This window comes from Geotrypetes seraphini, chromosome 10, assembly GCF_902459505.1.
Source record: "Geotrypetes seraphini chromosome 10, aGeoSer1.1, whole genome shotgun sequence".
Lineage (NCBI taxonomy): Eukaryota > Metazoa > Chordata > Amphibia > Gymnophiona > Dermophiidae > Geotrypetes > Geotrypetes seraphini.
This window is the reverse complement of record NC_047093.1, coordinates 2459417-2484663: the sequence shown is the minus strand read 5'-3', so window position 1 is coordinate 2484663 and position 25247 is coordinate 2459417. Positions and strand designations below refer to the sequence as shown.

Here is a 25247-nt window from a genome sequence, read left to right as displayed (position 1 = left end):
TCTGCGGTATCTTCTCGGGGGCTGCCGAAAAGGTTTTTGCGGCGGGGCCTTAGGTTTAGGGCGGACCAGGGGAGGCAAGAGGAGCGCTCCTGCTCCGACAGACGTTTGGTCGCCGCCTCCATGGAGTCGTCAAACAACTCAGAACCCACGCAGGGCAAATTCGCCAAACGCTCCTGCAGGTTGGGGTCCATCTCGAGGGTACGGAGCCATGCCAGCCGGCGCATAGCCACCGCACAGGCCGATACCCTCGAGGCGAGTTCAAAGGCGTCGTACACAGCATGGAATAGGTACAGGCGTAGTTGAAAGAGATTTGACATAAAGGTGACGAACTTTTCCCTATGGGAATCAGGTATGACGTCCCGATAACTGGGGAGGTCCTTCACCATGTTACACAAGTACGAAGAATATGCAAAGGCGTAATTTAGGACCCTCGTCGCCATCAGAGAGTTAGCGTAGAGGCGACGACCAAATTTGTCGAGGGTCCGCCCTTCCCTCCCAGGCGGGACCGCTGCAGACACCCTGGAAGGTTGCGTCCTCTTAAGCGCCGACTCCACCAGGAGCGATTGGTGAGAGAGTTGTGCCCTCTCGAACCCCTTAGGAGGAAAGGTCCGGTATTTCGACTCCATCTTAGACGGCACCACCGTGACCGTAAGAGGGGCTTCCAAATTTCTGAGGAAGGTCTGATGAAGGACCTTATTCAGCGGAAGGAGAGGGGATTCCCTTGGGGGAGTAGGAAGATCCTGCTCTTCCAAAAACTCTTTGGTGTAATGGGAACCTGCCAACAAGTCCACGCCCAAAGCACCCGCCATATCCTGCACAAACCTGGAGAATGACGAAGGTCTGGCAGGCGGAGAAGGGGTCCGAGATCTCCCCGCCGAGCAGAAGGGGGAGGCCTCGCGGGAGTACCTCGGCTCTCTACCCGACCCCGATCCCCATGAGGCTCGCTCCCGGGACCTCGAGGGGGTCGGGGACCGGTCATGCCTGAAGGAACCCTTGGGGAACCCCCCGGGGTACGAGGTATCGAGGCCCGTCCCCTTCCGCCCCGGCGAGGAGGCACGGGAACACTCTCTGACAGGGGAGCAAAAAAGACTAGGGTTATCCAGGCGGTGCTCCGAGACCTGTAAGGTCTCGCCCCCGAGCGGCGACGAGTGACCGCGCCTCCGAGGCGAGGCCCGAGATCGCTTGGCCTTCCTCGGACGGCGCCTCGCCCGAGGCCTGCCCGAAGGCGAGGAGCCTCGTGAGGACCTCGAGGAAGAAGAGGACGAGATCCTCCGCACCCGGCGCATCCTGTCACGGGGCCGCACGCTACGCTCAGGCTGGACCACCGATGCCGGGTCCGAGGGCAAAGCCGGGGTCGAGGTAGTACGAGCCTCGGGGCCCGAAGCCACAGTACCCGAGACCGAGGTCGCCAACCGCGGGGCAGCCGAGACCGATGCAGTCGAGGCCGAAGCCTGCTGCAGGTGCTCAATGGCCCCGGACAGCTCCGAGGCGATCAAAGCCCGGAGCAAGTCCTGGAAAGCCGGGATCCCCATCATAGGTGGCAGCACCGAGTCCGGTCGATGCTCCGCGGAGGGCGACCTCGGTCTCGAGTATTCCCTCGGGGCTATCGATTTGGACACCTTGGGCTGGGCGGAGGAAGACCCTCCCGCCGTCGAGGAGCCCGAGGAAGGCTTCTTGGTCAATCCCGGAGCTGAGGAGGGAAGTGAAGACTTACCCGAGGCAGGCTTGGACGAGGCAACAGGCTTCGCTGGACCGAAGGAAGTGGCGAAGACGAGGGGCACCGAGGCCAAGGTCGAGGCCGAGGTCAAGGCCGGGGCCGAAGCCGAGGCCGAACTCGAGGCCCTTCCCCGCCGGGGAATCAACGGCGAAAAGTTCCGCCATGCGGGCCCGGCGGCGTTTGAGAGCCCTTTCTGAAAAGTGGCACACCGGGAACAAGAGTCAGTCGGGTGCTGAGGGCCCAAGCACCGCAAACAGCACCGGTGAGGGTCTGTGATGGGACAAGAGGTCGGTCGCACCGGACTGCACTTTTTAAAGCCCGTCACAGGACGGGACATGGGCCCAAAAAGCGGCCGGGAACAGACGAGGTCCCACGGCCGCGGCTACCGGAGCCCCCAGAGCGACGGAAGAAAAATAAAACTTTTTTTTTTTTTTTTTTTTCCGACGAAAACTGAAAGAAATCAACAAAAGAACAAAGAAAAACGCAGCGACCGCGTCGAAAACAGGACACAGCCGCGGCGACAGAAGGCAAATTGAAGAGCACAATTTTCCACAGGGCTTCTGGCTCCGCGGATGAAATTGAACTGAGGACCACGAGGTGGAGATGCGCCCTCTAGTGGGCAGGAAGGCTACGCACATGCGTGGTGCAGTGTGCAAACTTGAAACTTCAATCAAGTTTGCCTTGAAAAGCTGTCGCGCTGGGGCTCCGTAGATGACGTCACCCACATGTGAGAATATCATGCCTGCTTGTCCTGGGATAAAGTAGAAGAATTCAGTTTCTGTGTTTATTAACTCCATTTTGAGATCTCTAGACACAGGGAGAATTTCCTTACCTGAATATCTGCATCTGACACACCAAAATCAAGATTAGAAACCAGGAGTTTTCCACCAGTCTCCACACAGCTCCACCCCCAAATCCACTGTCAAACAGATCATGCTGCCACTTGTCAGGAAGCTGTTTTGGCTGTAGAAACAAAAGAATATTGTATTGGTCTTCCTTTCCTGTATGTCGCCATAACCTCCCCCCCCCACCAAAAAAAAAAAAATAAGCTGCCCACAAAGGAAGCAGCCGCAGCAGCCCTGGCATGACACGCATTCCCTGAAACATTGGTAGCCCTTGGATTGTTTTAGATTTAATTATTCACCTTTCCAAAGGCTAGCTCAAGGTACAACAAACACATAGCTCCCTGCCACAGAGGGCTTCAAATCCAATGTGCATGAATTCACATTGGTAAGCATAGCCCTAAACGTATGGGAATGGAGGAATTAAGTAAGCTTTAAAAAATCTGGCTCAATCATGCTTATTCCCATATCAAGAGGTCCTCTAAGAACATTTATAGTGTTTTAGTCCAGAAAAGAGATTTCTAGTGTATTACAAAATGAAAAAGAATTGGTGATGACATAGTTGAGAACCAATGGCAAAAGCATTACATAAGAGAATTTCAAGTTCTCAGTATACATAAGGAAGTTCTTCTTCACCCAGAGAGTGGTGGAAAACTGGAACGCTCTTCCGGAGGCTGTTATAGGGGATTCAAGACGAAGTTAGACAAGTGCCTGCTGAACCAGAACGTACGTAGGTAAGGCTAGACTCAGTTAGGGCACTGGTCTTTGACCTAAGGGCCGCCGCAGGAGCGGACTGCTGGGCATGTTGGACCACTGGTCTGACCCAGCAGCTGCAATTCTTATGTTCTTATTTTTTTCCTAAAAAATTCTCTATTTCCTAAACGTCTATCTAGGTCAGCAATTCTTGAACTGCAATGCCAGGCATGCACCCTTTGCATCTCCCAGGCTCTATCATGCATTTCCAGCTTTGGCAGTAAAATTAAAAGATCGTCAACATATCTGGTAAATATTTTTGTGTGTCTAATAATGTGTCAACTGGCATTTTACACTTAAAGGAATTCCCAGCAAAGGTGAACCAACAATGAAGAACAAAATAAAACCATTTCAACAACTCATTTAGCAGTAACACAGAAGGGGAGACACAGCAAAAACTATACAGAAGACGAGAATAAATAAAACACAGCTGGAAAGCAAGGAGCACCGATGCAGGACCTGCAAACTCTGATGTTAGATGCAGACTTAGATATTGTTATTATTACAGCGACATGGTTCAATCTCTTTAGGAAGGACGAGATGGTTGAAAAGGTGGAGCAGGGACCTGGGAAAGGACAAAGCAATATGGATTCTCTCAAAAAAGAATGCAGCATCTATTATGCGCCATGGTATAAGAACATAAGCAGTGCCTCTGGTCATCCTGCCCAGCAGTCGCTCCCGCGGTGGCCAAAACAGGCCAAGGCCTGTCTGAATCATCAGAAGGGGCTCCCCTGCCACCTTGGTTTCCCATTTAAGTTCTGCCCTCCCATCGAAGTCCTAGCCCTCCGGTCTTGCACATGCACGACCAGGTTGGTTTACTCAGTATCCCACGATTCCCTTTATCCCTCAGGAATCCGTCCAATCCCTGCTTGAATCCCTGTACCGTACTCTGCCTGATCACTTCTCTCACGGTAGCGCATTCCAAGTGTCCACAACCCTTTGGGTGAAAAAAAACTTCCTTGCATTTGTTTTGAACCCGTCTCCCTTCAGTTTCTCCGAATGCCCCCTCGTGCCTGTTGACCCCTTCAGCCTGAAGAATCTGTCCCTATCCACCTTCTCTATGCCCCTCATGATCTTGAAGGTCTCTATCATATCTCCCCTGAGTCTCCTTTTCTCCAGAGAGAAGAGCCCCAGCCTATCCAGCCTCTCGGCGTATGAAGCAGTGTTCCAGCCCTTTTACCATTTTTGTATGTATTTTTGGTATGTATTGGGTCTTTCCAGAACTCATGGAAAAGCTACCAGATTGGTTATGGTTAGAATGGCAACTCATGTTTCCCATTAGGCTTTGTCATCTTCTCAGTATTAAAAATGCCTAGGATACGTAAAAAACAATAGATTATTTATGGACACATGGAAAACTTTACAGTATATTAACAATTTAACACCTCTTCCAATTCAAAAATCTACATATCAGGATTCAAATAGGCGGTTTTAAGATTGTCTGAAGGACTGGATTAAAGCAGGTATACGAACCTTAAATGATGTTATATCTAATGGTAAACTGCTGGATTTTTCACAGTTACATTACATTACATTAGTGATTTTTATTCCGCTTGGTGCCTTGCGGTTCAAAGCGGATTACATAAGAAGAGAGCTGGACATTTCCAGGAGGGTACATGACATTGGAGAATACAGATTGAGGGTATAGACTTAATGACAGAATGAGTGTGTAGACATAATAACAATGGAAGATAAATCAGGTTACATTACTATACATATCAAATAGTCTTTTTCCATACGTTGGTAGGTAATTGGTATTCAGTAGGATGAATTAGGTTCCAGGTATTTTTATTTATTTTTTTTTATATATATTTTTGGTCAATTGAGGGTATGGTGCCAGGGAAGTGAGCAAACCTGGTCGGTGGAAGAGGAGAGGGAGATTAGGTAGATTGTATATACTTTTTGGAATAGCAGCGTTTTGATTTCTTTACGGAATGCTTTGAGTCAGATGTTGAGGTTAACAATCTAGTGATGGAGGGTTGCAATATAAATTTGGCCTTGATAAAAACAAAGCTCTAAGTGGTTGCTACTGAAGCAGGCTATTCAGGCAGGGGTTCCTGAATGGAAATCTCTTAATAATCAATTTAGTTTAGATTTCTTATGCTTTCAGGCAGACTTTCAGGGTCACCAGGCCGCGCAGTGGTATAAATTATTATCTGGCTATTCGAATAAGAAACCAAAGACTGGACTTAGAGATATTTGGAGCATTGAGATTAAGCATCAAATTAATGCATCTCAATGGCCACATATTTGGTCCTGAGGATGAGATGTACAATGTCTGCATCTATGAGGCAAACATGGTTCTGTTCTATTGCATAGAACACTCTGGACCCCTGTTCGTTTACAAAAATTGGATTGCTCTAAGTCTAATAGATGTTGGCATTGTCATCTCGAGGCTGGAACTTTAGATCATTTATTGTTTTATTGTCCATTTATTAAAGCTTTTTGGCAGTCAATTTGGGATCAAATAAATTGTATGCTAGAAAATCACGTAGCATTGTCATATGACACAATTCTATTTAGCATGTCTATGAGAGCTAAAAGTCAGTTATCCTCTAATAATAATAAACTTTTAATAATTTTAACAGGAGTTGCCATTCAGCAAATAACATATAACTGGAAAGATTGATACAAGATTAAATTATTGTTTTTGGTGGAACTCGGTGTGTCACATGTATAAAATGGAAAGAGCGCTTGCAGTTCAAAAAGGATATTTTAATAAATTTAAGGATGTGTGGGGGCCATTAATAAGTTATTATAATGAATAATCAGCATTTTTCACTACTTAATATATATTGTTTTGAGGGTGGGGGGCAGGTTATGTGGCTTTCAATAATAAATTATAGAACAAATGATCTATGTTATTATTTTATGTGATATATTTTTATTTGATTATAATTTTTGGGAGGGTGGGTTGGGATAAAATCTTTTTCTTGAGAAATTGTAGAGTTTCAAGTGATGTTGTATATTGAATGATGATTTTTCTGTACACTTGTTGAAAAATCTAAAATGAATAAAGATTTATAAAATGAATGCAGCATCTATCACAGCTGGTATTGTCCAAAGCACAGTTTGAGGTCTGAGCCGAGGATGCATTTTTCAGATGTGAAGTCCATGTTAATGCACACTACCGAGATGAGAGCAATGGCTTTTCCATAGCTGGTCTTGTGTTGTGGAACAAACTGTCAGGTTATGTACGTTTTTGCACACAGTGAGGCAGTTAAACAAATTGTTAAACATACACTTACTCCCCAAGGCTTTTTGGCAGTTTGACAAATTTATCCAGGGGAGTAGAGGAGAGTGTAAAGAGGAAGGTTTGGGGTTTTTTTGTGATATGTGATAGCACCATTTGTTGGTTTGGTTTGTGAATGTTTTAGGAATGGAAACCATTTTAGGTTGTAGATGGGATATAAGTGAAATAAATACAGGCAAGTCCCCGTTTTACGTCACTCGTACTTACGAATGGGGGGTCCTGTTCTACCTTTGGTGTCTCAACACACCCCTCTCCCTTAGTCCCTCCATTCTGTGCCCAAGTATGTGCCTCCCTCCAGCAGATGTTTACCTTCTTCTGGCCAGCTCCCTCCTTCCAGCTGCAGTAGTTTCTCTAAACAAAGCCGTGGGCGGTGGGGCTGAGACGGGAAGCCTATCCTCTGATGTCAGAGGGAAGGCTTCCAGTTCAGCTGTGGAATGCGTTGTAGAAGCCGCCACCCATGGCTTTGTGCAGAGAAACTACTGCGGCTGGAAGGAGGAAGCTGGCCAGAAGAAGTAAACACCCACCGGAGAGAGGCACATACTTGGGGCACAGAATGGAGGGAAGAGAGAGAGAGGAACGTTGGGACTCAGGAGGGAGCACAAACTTCGGATAAAGGATGGAAGGAAGAGGGAGGGGGCATGAACTTGTGACACAGAATGGAGGGAGGGAGAAGGAGCATGAGCCATAGGATGGAAGAATGGAGGGAATGAGGGAAAGAGATGCTGAGGTGGGGGAGGGAATAGAAAGCACAGTTACTTACCGTAACAGGTGTTATCCAGGGACAGCAGGCAGATATTCTTGACTGATGGGTGACGGCACCGACGGAGCCCCGGTACGGACAAGGGTGATGGTGAATGGCACTCCCTCCGAGATGTCGGAGGTGATAAGTGGAGTGCCACAGGGCTCCGTCCTAGGCCCGATCTTGTTCAACATCTATATAAAGAGACCTGACAGAAGGGCTTCGAGGTAAAATAACATTGTTTGCCGATGATGCCAAACTGTGCAATGTAAGTGAGCACAAAAGCACAACAGACAAAAAAGCAAATGACAGACGATATGGTGCATGACTTACTTCTGCTGGAGCACTGGTCTAGGTCCTGCAACTCAGTTTCAATGCCAAAAAATGCAAAGTCATGCACCTGGGAAGCCAGAATCCATGCAAGATCTACACCCTAAATGGCGAGAATCCTGACAAGAACTGTAGCAGAAAGAGACTTGGGAGTGATTGTCAGGGAAGACATGAAGTCGGCAAACCAAGTGGAGCAAGCTTCATCCAAAGCAAGGCAAATCATAGGTTGCATACGCAGGAGTTCATCAGCCGTAAACCTGAAGTCATTATGCCACTATATAGATCCATGGTGAGACCGCACCTGGAGTACTGTGTGCAATTCTGGAGGCCGCATTACCGCAAGGATGTGCTGAGACTGGAGTCGGTCCAGAGAATGGCCACCAGGATGGTCTCGGGACTCAGGGAGCTCCCGTACGAGGAGCGGTTGGGGAATTGCAGCTCCTAACTCACTCGAGGAGCGTCGAGAGAGGGGGAGATATGATCGAGACATTCAAATATCGCACGGGCCGCATCAAGGTGGAATGAAGACATCTTCTTCTTCAAGGGTCCCGCGGCAACAAGGGGGCATTCGTGGAAATTCAGGGGCGGGAAACTGCACAGTGACATCAGGAAGTTCTTCTTCACTGAAAGGTTGGTTGATCGCTGAATAGTTTTCCACTTCGGGTTATTGAGGCCACCAGTGATGGGCGGATTTTAAGGCACAGATGGGATAGACATGTGGGATCTAATCCGCAAGATAGATAGTGAGGATCACTGGAGTGGGCATAGACTCTTGATGAGCCTTGGGCCCCCCCCTTCCTTAACTGCCGTCTATTTCTCTGTTTCTATGTTTAATTTTTAGAGTGATTGCCCTCTAAGAACTTGGAAAGTTCTGGTAGGCCGCACCGCGGCACTGCAGCAGAGTGCCTTCCCGCCCAGGCCAGAAGAGCGCGCGGTCCCCAGTTATGATATAGCAGCCTAAGAAGCCAACCCGGGGAGGTGGGAGGGACGCAAGAATATCTGCCTGCTGTCCCTGGATAACACCTGTTACGGTAAGTAACTGTGCTTTATCCCAGGACAAGCAGGCAGCATATTCTTGACTGATGGGTGACCTCCAAAGCTAACAAAAAGAGGGATGGAAGGAAGGTTGGCCATTAGGTAAAACAAATTTTGCAAAACAGATTGGCCGAAGTGTCCATCCCGTCTGGAAAAAGCATCCAGACAATAATGAGATGTAAAAGTATGAACTGAGGACCAAGTAGCAGCCTTGCAGATTTCCTCAATAGGAGTAGAACGGAGGAAAGCTACAGATGCTGCCATAGCTCGGACTCTATGGGCAGTGACAGAACCTTCCAGTGTCAGTCCTGTCTGAGCATAACAGAATGAAATGCACGCTGCTAGCCAATTAGACAACGTACGTTTAGAAACAGGACGACCCAATTTATTTGGATCAAATGACAGGAAGAGCTGGGGAGCTGAATCTGTGGGGCTTAGTACGCTCTAAATAGTAAGCTAGAGCCTCTTACAGTCCAAAGTATGTAGAGCCTGTTCTCCAGAATGCGAGTGAGGTTTCGGAAAGAAGACAGGCAGAACAATGGATTGGTTGAGATGAAAATCAGAGACAACCTTAGGGAGAAACTTTGGATGTGTACGTAGAACCACCTTGTCATGATGAAAGATTGTAAAAGGTGGATCCGCAACTAGTGCATGTAGCTCACTGACCCTCCTGGCAGAGGTAAGAGCAATAAGGAAAAGTACCTTCCAAGTGAGGAACTTGAAAGGAGCAGTAGCCAAGGGTTCAAATGGAGGCTTCATTAAAGCGGATAGAACTACATTGAGATCCCAGATAACAGGAGGGGCTTTAAGAGGTGGTTTCACATTAAAAAGACCCCGCATAAACCTGGACACCAAGGGATGAGCTGAGAGGATTTTTCCATGGACTGGCTCATGAAAAGCCGCAATAGCACTGAGGTGGACTCTGATTGAAGTGGATTTGAGACCAGAGTCTGACAACGAAAGCAGATAGTCCAACAAGGTCTCCACTGCAAGGGAAGTGGGATCATGATGATGAAGAAGACACCAGGAAGAAAAACGTGTCCACTTCTGATGATAACATTGCAGAGTGGCCGGCTTCCTAGAGGCATTCAGAATTGAACGAACAGGCTGAGACAAAAGTGAATCACTCGAAGTCAGCCCGAGAGATACCAAGCTGTCAGGTGCAGAGACTGTAGGTTGGGATGTAGAAGGGTTTCCTGATGCTGTGTAAGCAGAGAAGGATACAGAGGCAGAAGAAAAGGTTCTCTGGAACTGAGTTGAAGTAGAAGGGAGAACCAATGTTGCCTGGGCCATCTCGGAGCTATCAGAATCATGGTGGCTCGTTCCCTCTTGAGCTTGAATAAGGTTCTCAACATGAGAGGGAGAGGAGGGAAAGCATACAGGAACAGATTTGACCAATCTAGGAGAAACGCATCCGCTGCCAGACGGTGAGGCGAGTAGAGTCTGGAGCAGAAAAGGGGCAGCTGGTGATTGTGAGGAGCTGCAAAGAGGTCTATCTGAGGAGTGCCCCATTGAACGAAGATGGACTGAAGAGTTACAGGATCGAGTGTCCACTCGTGAGGTTGGAGGAATTCTGCTGAGTTTGTCTGCTAAGGAATTCTTTTCTCCCTGAATGTAAATCGCTTTCAGGAATAGATGATGATTTATGGCCCAAGTCCAGATTTTCTGGGCTTCCTGCACAAGAGGCGAGAATCCGTTCCACCTTGCTTGTTGATGTAGTACAATCGCCACCTGATTGTCTGTGCACAGGAGCAGAACTTGAGGGAAGAGAAGATGTTGGAAAGCCTTGAGGGCATAAAACATCGCTCTGAGTTCCAGGAAATTGATGTGATGCTTCTTTTCCTGGGCTGTCCACAGACCTTGAGTTTGGAACTCGTTCAAATGAGCTCCCCAAGCATACGGGGAGGCATCGGTTGTGATGACTAGTTGATGAGGAGGTAGATGGAATAGAAGAACCTCTGGATAGATTTGAGGATACCAACCACCATTAGTAGAGACTGACGAAGAGATGATGTCCACAGATATGTGACGTGAGCAAGGATCCGTCGCTTGGGACCACTGGGTAGCAAGGGTCCATTGAGGTGTGCGCAGGTGAAGACGTGCCAGAGGGGTGACATGTACTGTTGAAGCCATGTGTCCCAATAGTATCATCATTTGTTTGGCAGAGATGGAACTTTGAGGAAGAACCTGTTGACACAAAACTTGAAGAGTGTGGAGCCGGTTGGACGGCAGAAATGCTCTCATGAGGATCGTGTCCAGCACCGCTCCAATGAATTGAAGTCTCTGAGTGGGGATGAGATGAGATTTGGGAAAATTGACCTCGAACCCCAGAATTTGTAAGAACAAGATGGTTTGATTGGTGGCCAGTAGCACTGTTTGAGGAGAGTTGGCCTTTATCAACCAATCGTCCAGGTAAGGGAAAACTTGCAGATGATGTGAACGAAGGAAAGCAGCCACCACAATCAGACATTTGGTGAACCACTCTTGGAGATGAAGCAAGTCCGAAGGGAGAGAACTTTGTATTGGGTAATGACAGTGATTGATCATGAAGCGGAGATACTGTCTGGAGGCTAGATGGATGGGAATATGAGTGTAAGCCTCCTTGAGGTCGAGGGAGCATAGCCATTCGCCCTGATTGAGAGAAGAGGATAAAGAGTTGCTAAAGAAAGCATCTTGAATTTCTCCTTGACCAAGCATTTGTTGAGTATCTCGAAGATCTAAGATGGGCCTGAGATCTCCTGTTTTCTTTTGGAACTAGAAAGTAACGGGAGTAAAATCCCTGACCTTTCTGGTCTAGAGGAACTTCTTCTATGGCGTTTAGAAGAAGGAGGGATTGAACCTCTTGTATCAGGAGAGAGGATTGATGAGTGTTCAAAGCAGATTCTTTTGGTAGACTTTGATCGGGATAAGTCTGGAAGTTGAGATAGTAGCCGTGGCGGATGATGTTTAGGACCCATTGGTCGGATGTAATGATCTCCCACCGACTGAGATAATGGGTCAGGCGCCCTCCTATCGGTTGGGGAAGATGGGCAGATGGTATGATATTGGCTATGCTCAGGAGAAACACGTCAAAAGGGTTGAGTAGACTTTTGAGGTGGTGGAGGTTTCTGTTGCTGCTGCGTCTGCCTCTGAGGTTGACGTTGTTGTTGCTGTCTTTGTCGTCTAGGCTGTTGAGTAGCCTGAGGCAAAGGACGAGCAGCATAGCGGCGTTGGTAGGCCGATTGTTGTCGGAAAGGCCTAGCAGGTGGAGTCTTCTTTTTATTCTTTAGGAGAGTATCCCAACGTGTCTCATGCGCCGATAGCTTCTGTGTGGTGGAATCCATGGAATCACCAAACAGCTCATCCCCTAAGCAAGGTGCATTTGCTAGACGGTCTGTGTGGTTTACCTCCAGCTCTGAGACCCTGAGCCATGCCAACCTGCGCATAGCCACTGACATAGCCGTGGCTCTAGAAGTCAATTCAAAGGTGTCATAATTGATCTTACTAGAAACTTCCTCAACTGGAGAAGAGAGGAGGTACAAGTGTTAAAAGCAGATTTTTTGCGATCAGGCAGATATTTCTCAAAGGTAGAAATTGTTTGGATTAAATGCTTCAAATAAAATGAGAAATGAAAAGCATAATTTCCTGATCTGTTGGCAAGCATGGCATTTTGATATAGCCGCTTGCCAAATTTGTCCATTGATTTCACCTTCTCTCGCCAGGAGGGGACTGAGGCATACACATTAGCCTCCCGCTGATTTCTTTAAAGTGGACTCCACTAAAAGAGACTCATGCGGGAGTTGGGGTTTATCAAACCCAGGAATAGGTATCACCCTGTATAAAGAGTCCAGTTTTCTAGGGGCTCCAGGGACAGTCAGGGGAGTTTCAAGGTTTTTATAAAACGTTTCTCTCAATATATCATGGAGAGGAAGTTTAAGAAATTCCCTTGGAGGCTGGTCAAAGTCCAATGCATCAAGAAATGCCTTAGATTTCTTTGACTCAGCCTCCAAGGGAATAGACAAGGATTCACACATTTCCTTTAGAAAAGAAGGAAAAGATGCGGAATCTGGATGAGAAGAGGGATTGGTAACAAGGTGTTCCTCCTCATCAGAAGAGCATTCACCTTCGGATAGAAAGGGCTCTTCAGAATCACCCCACAAATCAGGATCCCGAACCTGAGAGCCATGGTGTCGAGACTCTGGTGTGGAGGGTTCTTGGTGTCGGGTTTTATGTGTGGACTTACCCGACCTCATGGATACGGTACCAGGCGATGTAACCTGTTGTGCTGGTACCGAGGTTTGAACCGCCTGGTGGTGAGATTTAGGCTCTGGAGCTAAAACCGGCATCGAGGTCAATGAGGTGGTAAGACCCGGTACCGATAAAGTGGATGCCGATAAAAGAGGGCGTTCTACTATCGGCACCGGTGGCTCCGACCGTACCGGAACTGGAAGGTTCTGGGGCAAAAAGGCAGGTAGTAGCTGTTGGAATTGCTCTCTCAGCTGTACCTGCAGAACGGCGGCAATGCGCTCGTCCAGTGAAGGCACCGGTACCGCCTTTTTCTTCTGCGGTACCTTGGGTGCCGCTCGGACACTCCGATGAAGAACCCGATGTCGAGGGGCTAACTTCAATCGGAGCGGGATCGCTTCCGTGGGCGCCTCGAGGTCGGCAGGATTGGACTCACTGCAGTAGAGACCGGGAGGACGCTCCAGCGGGGAAGGCATTCTTAGCCGGCTTACCTGCTGGTTGCGACGCTGGCGCTGGTATCTGCGCGGTGTCGATGAAGTCGGGTGCCGATTGAGATGCAATCGATGGTCGGTGCCGGTACATTGGAATCGGACATCTCGGCACCGAATAGCAACCGCTGCTGGATTTGGCGGTTTTTAAGTGTTCGTTTTTTTCAAAGTTGCACAGCGGGTGCAAGTGGACGCTTGATGGTCGGGACCAAGACACTGCAGACACCAGTTATGTGGGTCTGTCAGTGAGATTGGCCTAGCGCACCGCTGGCACTTTTAAACCCCGGGCTGATGGGGGCATGAAAGTAAAGACAGCCTCTGCCAAATCGAAAGCCGAGGCTTCGATTGTGGCAACAGGCCCCGCTGGGGCGAAACGAAAAAAGAAAGAAAAAACAACTAAGTTTTTTTTTTTTGAAAAAGGAAAATAATAAAGAAATAAAGAAACCTTTATTAAAACAAAGGTTTACGCGAGCGGGAAGATCGAAAAAATATTTCTTCAACAGCCGTTGAGGAAACGCGTCTTCTTAGCTCCGCGGAAACTAAGAAACTGGGGACCGCGCGCCTCTGTCGGGCGGGAAGGCACTCGCGCGTGCGCGGTGCGGCCTACCAGAACTTTCCAAGTTCTTAGAGTGCAATCACTCTAAAATTGTCCGTACCGGGGCTCCGTCGGTGCCGTCACCCATCAGTCAAGAATATGCTGCCTGCTTGTCCTGGGATAAAGGGAGAATTGGATGTCAGAGAGGGAAAGAGAGATGGTGCACATGGGGAGATGAAGAAAGAGAATTGTTGGGCATAGGGAGGGAGAGAGAATTATTGGACATTTATTTATTTCGATTTCTATCCCGTTCTCCCAGAACGAGTTACAAGTAGACATTCACAATCATTTGAAGACAGACTAGTCATGACAACAAATAGGTTACAGTAGACAATAACAGAGCTTATTCTAGAGACCAGACTGGTCATAACGAAGAGTACTAGGAGAAGTATATTGAGGAAGCAGTTTTTAATGGTATGACTGGCAGAATAGGAAGGTCTTTACTGCTCTGAGGAAGGTCATTAGTGAGTCTAACGACCTGATCTGTGTGGGTAGTCAGTTCCATAGCTGAGGTAGGAAATGACTGTAGGATCGTTTATACGCCGTACTCACTCGGAGGGATCTCCCTATGGGAATGCTGAGTCTTTGTTCTGCTTTGGAGTGGAGGTGGAAGTTAGGGATGTATAAGCATAGCTTGGATGCTATGTAGACTGGGTTTTTTTGGTAGAATCTCTTGTGTGTCATGACTAGGGCTTTGAAGATGCATCGCTTTTTGACTGGTAACCAGTGAGCTGCATAGAGTGCTGGAGTAATGGGATCATGGTAGCTGAGGCTATATAGGAGTCGAATTGCTGAGTTCTGGACTTTTTGGAGGCATTTTAGATCTCTTGCAGTGATGCCATTGAATAGGGAGTTGCAGCAGACTAGTCTAGAAAGTACGTGGGCATATAGCAGTTGGGCTAAGTCTATTTCTGGGAGGTAGGGTTTGATCCTTCACAGTTGGCTTAGGTAGTAAAAAGATGTGGAGACTACCTGCGAGACGTAGGCGGAGAGGGACAGGTAGCCATCCAGTATAGTTCCAAGACTTTGTACCTGGTCTTTTACTGTTAAGGGGGTGGATTCCCAGGATAGTGTCAGATGGGTGAAAGTAATGTTCTTTTTCCTGATCCAGAGAAGTTCAGTCTTTGAGGCATTCAGCTGGAGTTTATTGGCTGTTTATTGTTGGGAAAGGAGCGAGGTAGAGATGCATGGAGAAGAGAGAGACGAGAGGGAGTAATATTGGATGTGGTGGTGGAGAGGGAACAGGATGCAAGAAGGGCCTCAAGGTGGTGGAGAAGATGGGTAGAATACTAGGATCAGAATTACATACAAATTCAACTCACGAACAGTTTAAAAAGACGGAACCCGCTCTTAACCCGGGGATTGCCTGTAAAGCACAGTTACTTACCGTAACAGGTGTTATCCAGGGACAGCAGGCAGATATTCTTGACTGATGGGTGACGGCACCGACGGAGCCCCGGTACGGACAATTTTAGAGTGATTGCACTCTAAGAACTTTTTAGAAAGTTCTAGCTCGGCCGCACCGCGCACGCGCGAGTGCCTTCCCGCCCGACAGAGGCGCGCGGTCCCTCAGTTAGTATAAGCCAGCTAAGAAGCCAACCCGGGGAGGTGGGGGGGGACGCAAGAATATCTGCCTGCTGTCCCTGGATAACACCTGTTACGGTAAGTAACTGTGCTTTATCCCAGGACAAGCAGGCAGCTATTCTTGACTGATGGGTGACCTCTAAGCTAACAAAAAGAGGGATGGAGGGAAGGTTGGCCATTAAGAAAACAAATTTTGTAATACAGATTGGCCGAAGTGACCATCCCTTCTGGAGAATGCATCCAGACAATAATGAGATGTAAAAGTGTGAACTGAGGACCAAGTAGCAGCTTTGCAGATTTCCTCAATAGGAGTGGAACGGAGGAAAGCTACAGATGCTGCCATTGCTCTGACTCTATGGGCCGTGACAGAACCTTCCAGTGTCAGTCCGGACTGAGCATAACAGAAAGAAATGCACGCTGCTAGCCAATTAGACAACGTGCGTTTAGAAACAGGACGTACCCAATTTGTTCGGATCAAAGGACAGAAAAAGTTGGGGGAACTGATCTGTGGGGTTTCGTACGCTCCAGATAGTAAGCAAGAGCCCTTTTACAATCCAAAGTATGCAGAGCTTGTTCCCCAGAATGGGAATGAGGTTTGGGAAAGAAAACCGGTTAGAACAATGGATTGGTTGAGATGAAATTCCGAGACAACCTTGGGGAGAAACTTTGGATGTGTACGCAAACCACCTTGTCATGATGAAAGACCGTAAAAGGTGGATCTGCAACCAGTGCATGAAGCTCACTGACTCTCCTGGCAGAGGTAAGAGCAATAAGGAAAAGTACCTTCCAAGTGAGAAATTTGAAGGAGAAGTAGCTAAAGGTTCAAATGGAGGCTTCATTAAAGCTGAAAGAACCACATTGAGATCCCAGATAAACCGGAGGGGCTTTAAGAGGTGGTTTCACATTGAAAAGCCCACGCATGAACCTGGATACCAGGGGATGAGCTGAAAGAAGTTTTTCCATGGACTGGCTCATGAAAAGCTGCAATGGCACTGAGGTGGACCCTGATGGAAGAGGACTTCAGGCCAGAATCAGACAAAGAAAGAAGATAATCCAACAACGTCTCCACTGCTAGGGAAGTGGGATCAAGATGATGAAGAAGACACCAGGAAGAAAATCTTGTCCACTTTTGATGGTAACATTGTAGAGTGGCTGGTTTCCTGGAGGCATCCAGAATGGAACGAACGGGCTGAGACAAAAGAGTATCAGTCGAGTTCAGCCCGAGAGATACCAAGCCATCAGGTGTAGAGACTGGAGGTTGGGATGCAGAAGGGTTCCCTGCTGTTGCGTAAGCAGAGAAGGAAACAGAGGAAGAAGAAAAGGTTCCCTGGAACTGAGTTGAAGTAGAAGGGAGAACCAATGTTGCCTGGGCCACCTCGGAGCATCAGAATCATGGTGGCTCGTTCCCTCTTGAGCTTGAACAAGGTTCTCAACATGAGAGGCATGAGGAGGGAAGGGCGTACAGGATACAGATTCGACCAGGTCGAGGAGAAAAGCATCTGCTGTTAGACGGTGCGGAGAGTAAAGTCTGGAGCAGAATAGGGCAGCTGATGATTGTGAGGAGCTGCAAAGAGGTCTATCTGAGGAGTGCCCATTGATCGAGAGATAGACTGCAGAGTTACGGGATCGAGTGTCCACTCGTGAGGTTGGAGAATTCTGCTGAGTTTGTCCGCTAAGGAATTCTGTTTCCCCTGAATGTATATAGCTTTCAGGAAGAGATGGTGATCTATGGCCCAATTCCAGATCTTCTGGGCTTCCTGGCATAAAAGGCGAGAGCCTGTCCCACCTGTTTGTTGATGTAGTACATCGCAACCTGATTGTCTGTGCACAACAGAAGGACCTGAGGAAAGAGAAGGTGTTGGAAGGCCTTGAGGGCGTAAAACATCGCTCTGAGTTCCAGGAAATTGATTGATGCTTCCTTTCCTGGGCTGACCAAAGACCTTGAGTCTGGAACTCGTTCAGGTGAGCTCCCCATGCGTACAGAGAGGCGTCGGTGGTGATGACTAGTTGATGAGGAGGCTGATGGAACAGAAGACCTCTGGATAGATTTGAGGATACCAACCCACCATTGAAGAGACTGACGAAGAGATGATGTCACAGATATGTGTCGTGAGCAAGGATCCGACGCTTGGGACCACTGGGTAGCAAGGGTCCATTGAGGAGTGCGCAGGTGAAGACGGGCATGAGGTGTGACATGAACTGTGGATGCCATGTGCCCCAAGGAGTACCATCATTTGTCTTGCTGAGATGGACGGCAGAGGAAGCACCTGGTGACATAGAGACTGAAGAGTCTGGAGACGATTGGATGGCAGGAAAGCTCTCATGAGGAGTGTATCTAGGATCGCTCCAATGAATTGAAGCCTCTGAGTGGGAATGATATGAGATTTGGGTAGATTGATCTCGAATCCCAGAAGTTGTAGAAACTGGATGGTTTGGTTGGTGGCCAGAAGGGACCGCTTGGGCAGAAGTGTCTTTGATCAACCAATCGTCCAGGTAAGGAAATACATGCAGGTGGTGAGAGCGTAGAAAAGCCGCCACCACAATGAGACATTTGGTGAATACCCTTGGAGATGAGGCAAGACCGAAGGGCAGCACCTTGTACTGGTAATGACAATGATTGATCATGAATCGGAGATATGGTCTTGAGGTTACATTGATCGGTATGTTGAGTGTAAGCCTCTTTGAGATCGAGGGAGCATAGCCAGTCGTATTGATTTAGAAGGGGATAAAGGATGGCTAAAGAAAGCATCTTGAATTTTTCTTTTACTAGATGAATGTTGAGATCGCGAAGATCCAGGATGGGTCTGAGATCTCCTGTCTTTTTGGGAACTAGAAAGTAACGGGAGTAGAATCCCTGCCCCTTTTGATCTAGAGGAACTTCCTCTATAGCGTTCAGAAGGAGAGGGATTGGACCCTCCTGAATAAGGAGGGCTGATTGAGGACTGTTCAAAGCAGACTCTTTTGGCAGGCTTTGGAGGTGGGAGAGTCTGAAAGTTTGAGAGAGTAGCCGTGGCGGATGATGTTGAGGACCCATTGGTCCGAAGTGATCACTTCCCACCGCTGAGGAACAGAGAAAAGTCGACCTCCTATTGGTTGAGGCAGGAGAGCAGGAATAGGGATACTGGCTATACTGCGGGAGAATGAAGTCAAAAGGGCTGTGACTTCTGCTGAGGAGGTTGTTTTACAGCTTGTTGCTGTTGCTGTTGTCTGGGAGGCTGACGTTGCTGTTGCCTCTGACGCCTAGGTTGTTGAGCAGTGGTAGGCAATGGACGGGCTGTGAAACGGCGTTGATAGGCCGATTGCTGCCTGTATGGTCTTGGCGGAGGAGGCTTCTTTTTATTCTTAAGCAGGGTATCCCAGCGCGTCTCATGAGCAGAGAGCTTTTGTGTAGTTGAGTCCATGGAATCCCCAAAGAGCTCATCCCCTAGACATGGGGCATTGGCTAACCGATCTTGATGGTTAACATCAAGCTCGGATACCCGAAGCCAGGCCAAACGACGCATAGCTACTGACATTGCTGTCGCTCTGGATGTAAGTTCAAAAGTGTCATATATGGAGCTCACCATAAACTTACGCAATTGGAGAAGAGACGACAAGCATGTGTGAAAAGCGGAATGCTTTCGTGAAGGAAGATATTTCTCGAAAGAAGCCATGGTGGTAAGGAGATGCTTTAAATAAAAAGAAAAATGAAAAGCATAATTACTAGCCCTATTAGCTAACATAGCATTTTGGTAGAGCCTCTTACCAAATTTATCCATGGCCCTTCCTTCTCTGCCAGGAGGGACAGATGCATATACACTGGCTCCTGAAGTCTTTTTAAGGGTGGATTCGACAAATAAGGATTCATGTGGTAGTTGAGGTTTGTCGAACCCAGGAATGGGAATTACCTTATATAGAGAATCCAGTTTACGTGGGGCCCCTGGGACAGTTAAAGGAGTCTCTAAATTCTTATAGAAAGTTTCCCTCAAGATGTCATGAAGGGGGAAGTTTCAAAAATTCCTTTGGAGGCTGATCAAAATCAAGGGCATCCAAAAAAAGCTTTAGACTTTTTGGATTCAGCCTCCAAAGGAATGGACAAGGACTCACACATCTCTTTCAAAAAACTAGAGAAAGAGGAAGTGGCCTGTCTGGAGGATGGGTCAGGGACAGCCGAATCCTCCTCCTCTGAGGAACATTCTCCTTCAGAAAGAAAGGGTTCCTCTGAGTCTCCCCACAGAATCAGGGTCCCTTACATGGGAAGAATGGTCCCGAGACTCAGGTGTCGACGTTTGCATGTGTCGGGTTTTGCGCATCGACTTACCCGACCTCATCGATAACCGTGTCCGGAGAAGTTATCGGACGCACCGGTGCCGAAGTCTGTACCGATTGATGGTGAGCTCTCGGCTCCGGTGCATAGGACTGGCATCGATACCGATGAGGTTAGGTGAAGCGGTACCGAAACAGTGGAAGCGGTTAATACGGGTTCCACAATCGGTACCGATACGGGTTGTATCAACAACCGGTACCGATGGCTCGGTGCGAACTGGCACCGGAAGGTTCGGTGTCATGATAGCAGGAAGGAGTCGTTCTAATTGCTCCTTAAGCTGCACCTGAAGGATGGCCGTAATGCGGTCATCGAGGGATGGCACCGGCACCGCTTTTTTCTTCTGCGGTACCTGCGGTGCCGCTCGACGCCCCGGAGATGAGGAGCCCGATGTCGAGGGACTCACCTCTATAGGGGCGGAGCGCTTCCGCTGGCGTCGAACCGGCGGCAGGATTGGGCTCACTGCACTCGAGGCCGGAAGACGTTCCAGCGGGGAAGGCTTCTTAGCCGGCTTACCTGACTGTTGGGATGCCGGTGTGGAATCACGCGGCGTCGAAGACGAGGGCGCCGACTGAATCGGTGCCGAAGCCGGAGTCGAAGGAACGGGGTCGGACATCTCGGCACCGAACAACAATCGCTGTTGAATTAAGCGATTTTTTAATGTTCGTTTTTTTTTAAAGTAGCACAGCGGGTGCAAGAAGAGGCCTGATGCTCAGGACCCAAACACTGTAAACACCAGTTGTGTGGGTCCGTGAGAGATATAGGCCTAGCACACCGCTGGCACTTTTTAAAACCCGGTTGAGGGGGCATGAAAGGAAAAACGGCTTCCGCCAAATCGAAGGCCGAGGCTTCGATGGTGGCAGAAGGCCCCCGCCGGGGAAAACCGAAAATTGAAGAAAAAAATGAAAGATTTTTTTTTTTTTTTTTTAGCAAAATAAAAGAAAGAAAAAAGGCAAATTAAGCCAAACGTTTACGCGAGCGGGAAGGCAAGTTAGGAAAAAATTTCAACAGCCGTTGAAAAACGCGTCTTCTTAGCTCCGCGGAAACTAAGAAACTGAGGGACCGCGCGCCTCTGTCGGGCGGGAAGGCACTCGCGCCGTGCGCGGTGCGGCCGAGCTAGAACTTTCTAAAAAGTTCTTAGAGTGCAATCACTCTAAAATTGTCCGTACCGGGGCTCCGTCGGTGCCGTCACCCATCAGTCAAGAATAGCTGCCTGCTTGTCCTGGGATAAAATAGATATCCAAAAGTTAAGAACAAAAAAGGGAGGTGCTGTTGCTCGAGATTAAAAAAAATACCAACAGATCTTTATGTAAGGAAAATAAATTAAAAGCAAGAGGAATTAGAAACCAAGATGGTTATCCAAATCAGTGACTGAGGCAAAAGGGATACAAACAACAACAAAAGCCCAACAACGTTCCGCAGCAATGAAGAAATACCAAAACAAGAATGTTCTTGAAGTCTTGTTTTATTAGAGTGATGAAATGGATGTCAGTACAATTAAAAGGCTCCCTACTCCAGGAGAACTAAATGCAACAAGCTCTTGCAAAGCTTGCACCAACATCCATTTTAGTATCCTTAGTGGTGAGAACTGACCCGGACTCTTGAAGAATGCTTGTTTTGACCGAAACATGGACCGTGTCGGGACCTCAGATAGGGTCAGCACCTTAATAGAGTGGATGTATTGCATTTTATCAATATCATTCCTTGCTATCAATAAAACAAGACTTTAAGAATATTGCACTTCTCAGTCTTGTTTTGAGGCAAAAGGGATGGCATTCCTGAAATATAGAAGACCACCACATAAAACCCAAGGATAAGAAATATGACTAACAAAAGCACAAGCAGAAGATAAAAATGGGTAGAAATGTAAAAATAGGTTATGCTGAGGAAAGGGAGAAAAGCTAGAAATGGAAATATATATATATATATATAGCATGAAAGATTCTGAGAACTGCTATGTGGAGAAAAGAAGAAAAAGAGTGTAAGCTAAAAAAAGAAAAAAAAAAAACCAACTTAACATAGTAACATAGTAGATGACGGCAGATAAAGACCCGAATGGTCCATCCAGTCTGCCCAACCTGATTCAATTTAAATTTTTTAATTTTTTTCTTCTTAGCTATTTCTGGGCAAGAATCCAAAGCTCTACCCAGTACTGTGTTTGTGTTCCTACTGCCGAAATCTCTGTTAAAACCTACTCCAGCCCATCTACACCCTCCCCACTCCAGCTCATCTACACCCTCCCAGCCATTGAAGCCCTCTCCAGCCCATCCTCCACCAAATGGCCATATACAGACACAGACCTTGCAAGTCTGCCCAGTACTGGCCTTAGTTGTGTTCACAGAAGAAATCCCTTGGTCATCTGACAAACATATACATGGAAATGGAGGACTTATAGCTCCTTTTTGCGGATGTGTTTAGAAACACCTTGAAAACCTAAAATTGAAGCAAAGCCATGGGACCAGGTGAGATACATTACTGAGGGAGCTCAGAAATTCTGCTGGGTTCTCTTAAAGATTTAATAAATCCTTGGAGACAGGAAAAGGTTTATGGGATTGGAGAACAGAGGATGTGGTCCCTCTTCACAGAGCAACTGTAGGCTGATAAGCCTTACCTCAGTGATGGAAAAGGTCGTGAACTTCCTAGAATACAATGGGTTGCAATATCCAAGCCAACATAGTGTCTTCAAATGAATCTGACTGGAATGGCCAGATAATTTGAATGAGGGCATAAGGGGGATTTAAGCAAATGATTTGATACAGTTCTTCATAGGAGGAAGCTCTTTAATAATTGAACAGATTGAAGTTAGGACCCAAATTGGTAGAATGGATTAGAAACTGGCTGACTGACAAAAGACAGCGGTAAATGGAATTTTTTTTTTTCCTCCTCTTTATTAATTTTTAATCTCTCAACAAGTGCGGTGGTAAATGGAATTTATTTAGACAGCGGTGTCAAAGTCCCTCCCAAAGGGCCGCAATCCAGTCGGGTTTTCCCCATCAATATTCATGAGATCTATTTGCATGTACTGCTTTCATTGTATGCTAATAGATCTCATGCATATTCATTGGGGAAATCTTGAAAACCGGATTGGATTGCGGCCCTCGAGGAGGGACTTTGATACCCCTGACTAGAAGAAAGAAATGCAGAATGCCTCAGGAATCAGTGTTAGGGCCAAATCTATTCACTAAATTTGTGAATGAGATTGCACAAGGACTAGAAGGGTAAAAAAAAGTCTGCCTTTTTGCAGATGATAAAGATTTGCAGAGAGGCCACCCTGGAGGGACACATGAGAAGTGTTAACCATCAAACAGACCATTTTTCAAATTTTGTACATTATTTGATGCAAAGAAGTACAGACATTCAAAGCCATATGTAATAGGGCTTGAAGGGCTGATATCACCTCAGACACTATGATAATAGTGGCGACTATAGTAAGAAAGATACTAGGCAGGCAGCTAGAAAAAGTGCACAAACGAGTCTACTCTCACTTCCTACCTAGATTATGGAATCCCACCCGCCATCAGATCACTGGGAGGATTACTTAATTTCAGGAAAGCAGTAAAAACCCATCATTTGTTTATCTAGTACTGAACACTAAGATTGCACCTAAACGTAAATCAGTTCCGACTAAGCTCCCCATTTATGGCAACCTAAGGTGACTTCCTACGATTTGTGAGAAACTGAAAACCCTGTCTTGCTACTGTAAATAGTCCCAACACCTATGTTAGATTTGGGAGTAATAGTTCAAGCTGTCCCCATTACCTACATTAGATCTGTCCCTTTATGTTTGGGAATTGTCCCATCATTGTAAGAAATCTGAGCTCATTCTATCATTACTATTAGAAGTCACTCTCAAACTATCTTCTCGTTCATCTCTATTAGAAGTCTTTACTCAAACTTTCTTATAGCTAACTTATACTATGTATGTTAACTTGTAACTCGTTCTGGGCTCTTTTGGGAGGAAGGCTAAAAAAGTGAATAAATGAATAAAATTTAAGGTGGACAAATGCAAACTGATGCACATTGGGAAGAATAATCCAAACCATAATTATCTATTTATTTATTCATTCAATTTTCTATACCGTTCTCCCAGGTGAGCTCAGAACAGTTTACATGAATTTATTCAGGTACTCAAGCATTTTTCCCTGTCTGTCCCGGCGGGCTCACAATCTATCTAATGTACCTGGGGCAATGGGGGGATTAAGTAACTTGCCCAGGGTCACAAGAAGCAGCGTAGGTTTGAACCCACAACCTCAGAGGGTGCTGAGGCTGTAGCTTTTAACCACTTCTCCCCTTAATGCTAGATTAATCTGATGCTAGAGTCCACCTTAGAAGTTAGCACCCAAGAGAAAGATCTAGGTGTCATCAAAGACAAGGCACTTAAATCTTCTACCTAATGTGTCACAGTGGCAGCTGCCAAAAAAAGCAAACAGGATGTTAGGAATTATTAGGAAAGGGATGGTAAATAAGACCAAAATGATTACAATGCCTCTGTATCGCTCCATAGTGTAACTTCACCTTGAGTATCTGAATTCAAGACAGCTTGGGACAAGTACGTTGAATCTCTAAGGGAGAGGTGGGGATAGTGGATGGCATGGTTGGGCAAACTAGTTAGGCCATATGGTCTTTATCTACCTTCATTTTTCTATGTTTCTGTATTCTTATATGAGACATTCCCTCTCTCAAAATCATCAACACACGACGGCAATCTATCTTTACTATTACGGCTCCTCAGACATGGAATTCACTTCCAATTTACTTAAGAGAGGAAAAGAATTTGGAAAAATTTAAGAGCAAACTCAAGAGTTTTCTTTTTAAAGATGCATTCAATATTTAATTGAATTGCCTACTGCTCTTTTGTTTATTTTTAAACCTTTAATCAGTTTTGTCTTTCCCTTCCCCGCTGTTCTTAACCCTTAATTGTTTACTCCTATATTAATTAGATTGTATTTCTTTCCTTGCCTTTCCTAGTGTCTCATTATGCTTGAAGAAGTGTTTTTTATCATGTTTATTAGACTTAGTCCCTTTGTTAGTTACGTTTGTTCCCTTTAACTGTGTATTTTTACTGACTTGTACATCGCTTAGAATTTGGAATAGGCGATTAATCAAATTACATAATAAATTTGAAACATTTAAATACATGAAAAGTATTAATATACAAACAACTCTCTTTCTGAAATGGGAAAGAATTAGAGCTAAAGGACATGAACTGAAATTGGAGAGTGGTAGTCTTAGGAGTAACACCAGGAAATACTTTTTCATGGAGAGGATGGTGGATGCCTGGAGTGCCTTCACAGTAAGGGTACCATGAAGATCTTTATCGAGACCAGTACTTTTTAACTTATTTATAAATTATCTTAAAAGGGAATAGCAAATGAGGTGATCAA

General features: G+C 46.6%; 1 protein-coding gene across 1 annotated transcript in view; it reads right to left on the bottom strand.

Moving 5' to 3' along the window:
• Window positions 1-25247, bottom strand: part of ALYREF (Aly/REF export factor) — a 127259-nt gene that overhangs the window by 99631 nt on the left and 2381 nt on the right. Inside the window, 2 exon segments of the mRNA XM_033960518.1 lie at window positions 2550-2617; window positions 2620-2680. Coding sequence (XP_033816409.1) covers window positions 2550-2617; window positions 2620-2680 — 129 coding nt within the window.